Source organism: Haliaeetus leucocephalus, unplaced genomic scaffold (genome assembly GCF_000737465.1).
Source record: "Haliaeetus leucocephalus isolate CR32 unplaced genomic scaffold, Haliaeetus_leucocephalus-4.0 Scaffold206, whole genome shotgun sequence".
NCBI lineage: Eukaryota > Metazoa > Chordata > Aves > Accipitriformes > Accipitridae > Haliaeetus > Haliaeetus leucocephalus.
The window spans coordinates 10,452,576-10,462,296 of record NW_010972642.1 but is presented as its reverse complement, the minus strand read 5'-3'; the positions used below and the strand labels follow the sequence as shown (position 1 = coordinate 10,462,296).

The 9,721-nt window shown below is 42.5% G+C and overlaps 1 protein-coding gene across 1 annotated transcript; it reads left to right on the top strand.

Moving 5' to 3' along the window:
• Positions 1–25: 25 nt before the first annotated feature.
• RAB19 (RAB19, member RAS oncogene family) lies at positions 26–3,902 on the top strand. The gene is made up of 3 exons (XM_010566268.1): positions 26–220; positions 1,028–1,211; positions 3,575–3,902. Exons 1-3 carry the CDS (start codon positions 26–28, stop codon positions 3,838–3,840), a joined length of 645 nt encoding a protein of 214 aa, XP_010564570.1. The 3' UTR covers positions 3,841–3,902.
• Positions 3,903–9,721: the final 5,819 nt, after the last annotated feature.

Here is a 9,721-nt window from a genome sequence, read left to right as displayed (position 1 = left end):
CCCGCAGGCCCGCCCGGGAGCCGCGATGCCTTTCTCCAGCTCCGGCGCGGACGATGCCTTCGACTACCTCTTCAAGATCATCCTGATCGGGGACTCCAACGTGGGGAAGACCTGCGTGGTGCACCGCTTCAAGACGGGGCAGTACAACGAGAAGCAGCAGAACACCATCGGCGTCGACTTCACCGTGCGCTCCATGGACATCGACGGCAAGAAAGTGAAGGTCGGTGGCCGCGGCGAGCCCCAGCCGCTCGGTGGGCAGCGCCTGCTGAAGGCAGCAGGCAAAAGCTGGCAGCCTTTCTGGCCGGGGGGGGCTCCGAGGGGAGCTTTCCCTCAGGAGGATGCCCTGCGGGAGGCTGTCACCCCAGTCTGGGTACGTGCTTGCTCTCGTGGCTTCTCTGGAGCTACCTGTGGAGAGGGCTCGCGCTTTTCCCCCAGAAAGTTCTTTGAAAGCTGGCTCTGGTTTGGAGGGGGTGTCTCTTCCCTCCTTCAGAGATGGGGGGGGTTGAGCTGGGACGTGAAGGAGGGAAAACCCTCTAGTATGCAAAGACTCTGCCTTGACGCGAGCTTGATTTGGGGGAAGGTGAAGATTTGCAAGACAAACGCCAGAAGAAATCGTTGGCTAGAACTTACCTCTGTGCGCAGACAAAAGTTCAGATGCCTGCCCTTTATAGAGCTTTGGTCTACCCAGCCCTGCATCAGGGCTTCTTGGCTCCTCTTCCTTTCCTGTTAAAAGGCTGTAATGCTTGGTATCTTCTGGTACAGTTGTTGAAACTGCGTTTCTTGGCCTCTTTGCAAAGCTGGGTTTACCCTTGCAGCTTTCTCTTTGCTCTGTGTAGACTGTCTTTACAGGCGTGTAAGTGTCTCTTCAGATCTAGAGGACAAAGCCACACTGTGGTGTAGTAGAGTAAGCTGGGACAGGTCTAGCCCCCTCTAGACAAGGGGTTTCAAAAGCATAATTGCTCATGGCAGATGCCTAGGAAGTCACATTCACTGGTCTTTACTACAACTTCTATCCTTTCTCTTACAGATTCAAGTGTGGGACACAGCTGGTCAAGAACGCTTCCGGACAATAACCCAGTCTTATTACAGGAGTGCCCATGGGGCCATCCTTGCCTATGACCTTACTAGGAGGTCTACATTTGAATCCATTCCTCACTGGATTCATGAAATTGAAAAGTATGGTGCCGCAAACTTGGTCATGATGTTAATTGGTAGGAATCTAATTTTAAATATTATGTTATGTAGCTTTTTTAATATGCATATAAAATCCCCCTTGCTTTCCCCCCCACTAGTTAAAGCATCTATAAACTATGCATTAAAGAACAATGCAGTTTTAATTAAAGGAGACCAGAAAGTGTATCATTTTGGCCTAAGCTTAAAAAATGAGGAAAGTCACAGCCTGGTCCTGACAGGACCAAGCCCACTGCAGACAGTGAAACCTTTTTACTTGTTCCTTTTCTGCTGGAATAATGCAACAAGCTTGCTGCTAGTCTAGCAAGCAGGGACAACCTTACTGAGGTTAGAATTGCAGTAACTCTGACCCTGTACTCCTGATGCGCAGGAATTTAGCGGCTCAATAATTCAAGACGAAGGGGAACGTACAGAGCAACACAACTCCTCATTCTCATCTTTCCTCTCTGTTCTTTTGATATGTATGCGCGTTGCTCTGTAATTGGACTCTGATCAGGTAAGATGGTAGATGAGGACATGGCTTTTCCAGAGCATGAAGTAGTCTGCTTGCATTCCTCCTCCTCCTCATTTATTCCACTAGCATTCAGGAAACTTTGCCTCTTGAGGAAAGAAATGGGTAGAAATTGTCGAGAATGGAGCTGGTAGGAAGCAATGTGGTTCTTTCCCTTTGTGTTTCAGGTTATTGTTGCTCTTCCCTCCTCCAAGGAGGAAGCTGCAAATGAGAGAACTGGTGTAGTATAATGACAGAGCCTTTATTTACATTCCACTGCTTCTGCCTGTTCCACTGTGGCACTGTGCTGAGAGCAATGCATGCAGCCGCACCAGCCCAGACTGGCTCTTGAGGATAGGCAACGTTGAGCCCCACAGCACAGAAGGCATGGGACCTAAGCTTCTGCTTGTGCTCCTAGCAAATTACTTAATTCTGCTGTGGTGGTTCTTCTTGTTCTTCCTCTGAAGAAACAAACAACAAATTCTGACCTGCATGTAACTGCAGTGCTTGGAATGAGTAAGAGGGGGAGGATCGCTAAGCTTTGGTAGGGTTTTTCCAACTTTTCTCATTAATCTGAAGAACAAGATCTATCTGTGTGTGTGGTGGAGGCTGTTGTTTGTTTGGTTGGTTTTTTTTTTTTTTAAGAAAGAAGTTCTGAAATTGGTAAAAATAAAGCTTTTGTCAAGGATCCAGCTTGGTGCTTTCTTCCAAAGCTGGTGCTGTTTGGTTTACTTTGGCAGGAAGCCTTTATATGTTTAATTACATGTAGTCATGTTATACCCTTCTAACACAAGGTTAAAGTTAACAAATCTAACTTTCCCTTCTGGAACTGAAGAAGGAAGGGGTGTGGGGGGGGGCTCTTTTTAAGGCGGCAAATAGCCCTCAAGCAAGGTGGGTTTTAGGGGGGGCTAGGGTTTTTTCCCTTTTAGAAAAACTGAAGGGGACTTAATGGGAGGGGAGTTGGCTTATACATGCTTCAAATTCCAGATCTGAATTTGATCAAGGGTTGTCTTGAAACTATGAATGTAGACTTCAGCCAGGTACTACATGTACCAGAACTGATGATAATTCCACACGTGCTGCAACTACTTAAATATACAAAGGTATTTTATCTGAGGTGTTTCATGACTTCTGGCAGATTTTGAGTAACCTGCTTCAATGAAAAGTTTAATATATATGTGCAGAAACTTTTTAAATAGAAGTTTTAAGCATTAAGGTAGCTGGTGTGAATTCTTATCTGTTTTGACGTCATCTTAAAATGACTGACTTGTATAAATAGGTTATGTTAAAATCTGATTTAACAGTTGAGCAGGTTCTTCCTGGGTTTTAGTGGTTTGGGTTTTTTTTGAGGAGATCTGCTTTAGACTAACAACATTCCAGGTCTTCAGAGCTGAGCATCCACTTTGAGATGTGTCAAGGTATCTTGACACTAACATAACATGTGTGGCTTCCACTGAAGGTTGGAAGTTGGAAGGATTGAGGAATAAATCTTCAAGCAATGCTGCTTTGGTTTACTGTGTGCAATCACTATAGCTACAAGTTTTCTATTTTTTTCTAAATATTTAACTTAAATGCTCCTTAATGTTTAAAAACACTAGGGAATAGGGACCAACAGTTGCTTCCAAATAATCCTCTGCCACCACTAACTACAGCAAGTAACTACATGAACACAGGTTTTTAGGTTTTGGATTTTAACTCATTTGATATCACATGATTAGCTGCAGTTTCAATTTGCATTCTATGTTTGTGGCTCTGATGTGCTCACATCTTGTTTTTTCTAGTAATTTTTGTTCCCAACATAAATCTATTGTTTAACAAAATTGAATGGATTGCATTTAAAGATTAATTTTTGAGAGACTAAATTACTGAATTACCTATTTACCTTCTTTTCAGGAAACAAATCAGATTCACTGGATAAGCGGCAAGTCCTGTTTGAAGATGCTTGCACACTGGCAGAGAAGCATGGGCTCTTAGCTGTACTGGAGACATCAGCAAAAGAAGCTCAAAACATAGAAGAGGTGTTCATGTTAATGGCTAAGGAGCTAATAGCCCGAAATACCTTACAGCTTCATGGAGACAACCCTCCAAACAGCATCTACCTTGATTCCAGGCCAGTGATTGCCAGTCCAAGTGTGGAGAAGACCCAGTGCCTCTGCTGAAGAGAGATTTCAGGAACTTGGAAGCTGTCATTCTTCTGAGGCTGTTTCATTTTATTCAATTCATGAAAGTGTGCTGTGTGGCCTCAAGCCACCTCTCTTGATACCTCTATCTTGCAGCTTGGCTTGTAAGTATCTTCAGAGATTGTCGTTGCTGTTGGTTGCACAGGTTGCTTTGAACATGGCAGCTGATGCTTTAACATGAACTTCTGAGCTGAGAGGACTCAGGAAGCTGCCAGCCCTTGCCTTAACCAAAGAGAATTGTAAAAATTATTGCCTTTAATAATATCCTTAAACAATTTTCTGGCTGTGTCAAGACAAACTTGCACCAGAGCTCTGCACTGATTTGACCCTTCTAAGCTGTTTGTTCTAGTGCAAGCTCTTAACTCTTTGCCAGTAGCTTTAAAAAGTCTGACACATGCTTGGACAGCACTAACCCATTGCTGCTTAAACTTTCATTCAGGGGTGGTCCCGATGTCAGGCATGTAGCCACCCATCCCAAGGAGCTTAATATTTGTGAAAGAGTACATGATTTCACATCTGTACTGACTTCCTCACCAGGCAAACCTGGAGACATCCCTGGGGTTTCATAGCAGGCAGAATATGATACACTAGGGTCCCAACCTTCTTCCTGGGGTGAAAAAAGTTGTCTTTCACTTTACTAATTATAAGATTTGTTTCCAGTAGTGATCTCTGCCTTCCTACATAGACTTGTTAGGAGTAATGAAGCTTCCAAGGCACCAGTAATGGCCTAAATCAATGCTGGGGTAAAAGGACTCCACCCCCCTCCACCCCCAAACTTGTCTTGCTTTTGATGTGCTGATTTTAATCAGAAGCCTTCTGTAGTTTGTGTGATGGACTAATGGCAGCTTGAGAGTATGCCTGTAGATTTTTTCAAGGGAGTGTGAAGAAGGGATTCAAGCTCCTGTAAAACTCGGCAAGGGGTAAGATGGTTTAATTATGTAACCTTGCCTTACAGCAATAAGGGAATGGTATGAGGCATACCAGAAAGCTAGCCCTAGGCAAGTATATATGCTACTGCTATGGAGACTGAACATCTTGGTAGCAGTAGAAGGTTTTGTATTGCTCCTCCCACATGCAAGCTCTGCTATTGGGGGCTCAATCTATGTACTGAACTGAATTGTTTGGTGTTTGGGGTTGGGGGTTTTCTTTTTTTCCAGTAGGTGGAAACAGGGAAGAAGGAGGAAAGAAATCTTATACAAAGGAAGTTTTTTGACTGCAATCTTTATGTACCAAAGTGCATCACTTAGTTACTGTTAAGCTATGAACTGGAACTCAAACTCTGTAATGATAAAATACAGTCTGGGTTACATGCAAAGAAGCCCTGAGAAGGCTGGTATGCTGCTAGCTTACCAGACGGCAGTCTACCCATGTTTCACAAGTTCTTGGAAAATAGGGAAAAACATGTAGAAAATATTTCTGGAAAATCTTTTCTGAGAAGCACAAAAAATAAAGCAGAATGAATCATTGATTTATAGTCTTGCAAATATTTCTAATATAATCAATGCTTCCTCTGGCCAGGTTCTTTGCTATCACATCCAAAGAGCAGGGGTTAATTCAGCTATATGTAAACTGAGGGAGAAATCTTCAATGCTAGCCTCTAAGCCTTTGCTATAGCCTGCTGTGGAGAAAGCTTCATCATCTTCAGGCATCTTCTTCCTGATGTTTACTTTTTAAATCTTAATTTCATCTTGATTTGGTACTAGCCTATAGTTGCATTTCAGTTTGCATATTTAAGCAACAGTAAACACCATAACCTTTCAGAGTAGCTGAACAAGTAGCAATCCAGCTTCCAAACAACTAGTTTCTACACCTTTTACCACTAGGAAAACAGCCAAATATAAGTTCAATATTCTTGTGTTTCAAATCCAAACTACCCCTGGTAGCAGTTTGTTTGTTGTTTTTTTTTTATCCACACTTAAACTGCTAGGAAACTGTGTTCTATTTCAGATATACCAGAGATGGTATTTGCAGCAAATACTAATCTTCCACGAGACCTTTACAGAAAAGTATTGTGTTCATCTCCCATTGTACTCTTTCATTAGCCAGGAACTGGAGGAAGGATCTTACCAGCAGAGCATTAACCTTTATATGGTTCATTGGGTTTACTGCCTTAATTAGAGATTACCATATGAAGCTATTTTGCTTACCCTCAGTATGGAGACTTCTGCAGGCTGATGCTCCTTTAACTGCCCAGCACTGCTGGGTTACAGGGCTGTGGCCATTCTCTTCCTGCACACACGGAGCTACTTGCGAAGCAAGTCCTTCCTTGGCAGAAAGCTGTGCAACACAGGATCAGGAAGAACAGGCTTGTGATTGTGCTTTGAGCTGTACTGTTCCCTTTCCTTTAACAGGTGTAACAGGCTCCTTTCTCACAAGAGTAGTAACTAGTCTTAAATACCTACTCGTTGTGCAACTAAACCATGTGACCTCTTTTGGTTGGTTCTGTCTGGCATCTTCACAAGCGCTTTGGGCAGTTCTACTGAATGGTTTCCATAGGGTCACTTTTCATTCACATGAGGACAGCTTAAAAAGCAAGCTGCAGCAGTTGCTAACAAGAAGGTTCTTCAAAGTGTCTATTAGTAGACAGTATTACTCATGAGGTAATACATGAAGAAAGGTATAAACTTAAAAAGCCTCCTTTATTATAGCATGTTATTCTAGGCTGCAAGAGAGCAACCACTAGGTTAAAAGCACAGTGTAACTTCTGCAGTTGTGCCTCTCCCCATCACAGAGCAGATGGAAGCATGCAGCTATGACAATGGAAGTAGCATTAACTGCTATGGAACATTATATTAATGTGTTTGTTCCTGCAACATCATATGCCAATTCAATGTGCTTCCTGACAGCATCACTAATGCACTTGTACAAAATGTAGCTTATTGTAATGTTGTTTACAATGCTATCCTAAAAACTACTACTGTCCCACAGTTTTAAAAGCTGCACATGCAGCTCAAAGACAGGCTCACTTGTTAAATTTTTATCTACTTGGAAGAAGTATTTGAATGTTAGCTGTGGCACATTACTTGCACTGGTATCACAGCCACACCAGGTGAGACTGAAGCAGCACCGGTCCATGTAACAGGGTAACAAAAAAAACAAACTAGAAGCATTTTAAAATGGAGCAAACTGACACCTCCCAGAAGCTGACAGGCTTAAAATCAAACATAAGTGCAACCCAGTGATGTGGAAGGCACATGGCACTGCCTGTGTGGTCAAGCTTTTTTTTCATACGTAACAGGGAGGCTCTTAACACAAGCTCATGTTCTTATCTAATCATTCCAGTTAATGTTTAAGTATAGTTGGAAATGAGACAGAGAAAGCATGCTCTATCCTGGAGCCTTCTTGCAGGAAGGAGATGCATGCCTGCACTTTTGGACAAGGAATTGAAACTGAAGCTTCCCCCAGCCAGGTGAGTGCTCTAACCACAGCACTCTTTAGAGCTGCCCCTTCCCAGCTGTGGGCTGCCAATAGGCAGATTTTTATACATCTTGGTTCCCAGCCACCACATTTGGCTGCAGGCAGGGGGGCTTTAAATACTCATTGCTCAACGCACTGACTCCTGAAGCCATTTTCAAGCACCTCTCAAGCAAGGGTGTTAAGGACTGGAACTACAACAGGCAATGCTGGGATATCATGAGTCCTCTGAGAGTAGTTTTAGATAGGCCAAGAGCCCCTTCTACCTAAGAGTACTTCAACTTTTAACAGGAACTTGCAGGTAGGACTTTTTAAAGCACTTCTAGTGCTGTTATTCTAAAAATCAACCTTGCCTTAACTGCCTGCACAGGCTCTGTCTAAGCAATCACATCAAGCTATTGCCAAACAGGTGTTGACTCTGGCTTGACTGCAAGTGACAAAGATCATACCCATGGATAAAAGCAACAGCAACAAGAAGGGGCAGAAATTTAGCATATTTGCAACCTCACATTTCCTTGCTCCAGCTGTGTCCATAAACATCACTGCATACTACAGTTTTCACTGCCAGGTCTGTCTAGTTTTTCTTACCTGAAGTGAGGCTCACCAAGTACAGTTTAAGAATGCCTCTCTAATGCTAGCACCAGAGTAAAACTGACTTTGTAGCAACCTGATCCCAACAGCGCAGTCCTGTACTGTATCTCTGTCCACATGAATTCCCTCATTTTACGCTGCTGCAACGTTAATAATTCCACCTATGCAAGTTTTGTTCCAAGCTTGAGACACCTCATACCTCACAGTATCCTCCAAACAGAAATCTATTTTGTACCTGCTGTAGCAGGAAAGAGTTACTTGTATTTCATTAAATGAACCAGGCATCCCCTCAGCAAGATTACAATACACCTTGGGTTACCATTGGGAAAGAGCTGTCCTATCAAGATTTGAACAAAAGCAACAGAGGTAGCAAGAAGCACTCTTTGCTTGTATGATCACATTCAGACCAATTAGAATGGGCAGCAGACACTTATTTTGCACTTACCACAAGATGCAAAATTTTATATCAAACCATATGTATATATTCTTGCATAGGGAGTAAAGTCAAGGCACTTAAAGCAAGAGCCTGTGTCAATTTCAAAACAATAGCCTTCAGAAAAAAAGATTTTGCTGGTGGGAGTCTATGGAGTCTTTATACCTTTTTCATCTTGACACTACTCTCATTGGCCTCTTCAGTTTCTGTACCTTGAGTATTTGCTTAAAGAAAACGTAGCACAGTCTAAGTCATCACCCCCCATATTTTTACATTTAAATCTACTGAATTTATTCCTGTTCTTACAGAGGAAAAACATAGCAGCCTACTAACATACTTCACTCATTTCAAAGGCCCTACTCTTTTCAGTCATTCCAGTTTGGGGTGGGGGATGTGGAAATCATAGTTCAACAGCAAGCTTAGAAACAGGCCTACCACCAGCAAGTGACACACAGCAGTACTGCTTGATGACAAATACATGCAGTTCTTTAACTTACAGAACAAGAACCACATCTCTTCAAAGCAAGACATCAACAGAAACTACTTGTCACACTTGAATACATCAGTCACTTTGTAGCTAGACAGAACAGCCTCCACCAAAGCAAGTCACTTACTTGCATATTCTCAGCTTCCTCTAACACATGCAGAAGTAGGTTTAGAAGCAGCAGCATCCACCATTGTGCCGCATGTACACCCCCGCAAAAAGTAAGCGTGACATTTATGACCCCTTATGAAGGAAGGAAAGCTGATGCACGTGCTCTGGCTGGCAAATTTATTACCTTTTTCCATCTTACCAGAACACATCTTTGTGAAACTTATGTTTGAATGCAACCTTCCAATAAGATATTAACAACTTACGTTCACTGTGTAGGGGACAAAAAGCTAGCTCTACTTCAACGCTTTTCATTTTTTCTGTTTCTCCCTGTCAGTTTTAAATGTCATTTGCACAAGTTACATTCAAATCCTTTTCTCCCGCTGCTACTTGCGTCTGGAAAAAAAACAACCAAACCAACCCAAAGATGGGTTTAGACTGTTCAGTTAAACTTTTCATAGTCATATCCCTCAGCATCTGAATATGTTTCTAGTAGTTTACTGCCAAATTTTTCTGCAGAAGAATGCCTCTTTCTAAACACACAGGCTTAAAGCAGCATGTCAATTCTCAGGAAGTGGCCTGTAGCAATGCTTGGACTTGCTGTCCAAACAGCATTATGACAGGAAACTATCAATACAATATGTACTGCAACTGACTTTGTCCTGAACAAATAAAATTAATACCATAGTGCACAACTTACTTCTGAGAAAGCAAGCCATGTCTGTTCCCACTAATGGCCCCATATATTCCTTCAACAGTTCAACTGTCTCAGCTCTGTTCAGAATGTGTTCCTTACATTACAGGCTCTTTGCCGGAAAGGTTATAACCAA

Bases quoted from the DNA above. Each gene is read 5' to 3' on its own strand.
- RAB19 (XM_010566268.1), top strand. From the start codon at position 26: ATGCCTTTCTCCAGCTCCGGCGCGGACGATGCCTTCGACTACCTCTTC. The intron at 221-1,027 runs GTCGGTGGCCGC...TTTCTCTTACAG, and splicing joins TCGACGGCAAGAAAGTGAAG to ATTCAAGTGTGGGACACAGC. The intron at 1,212-3,574 runs GTAGGAATCTAA...CCTTCTTTTCAG, and splicing joins CTTGGTCATGATGTTAATTG to GAAACAAATCAGATTCACTG.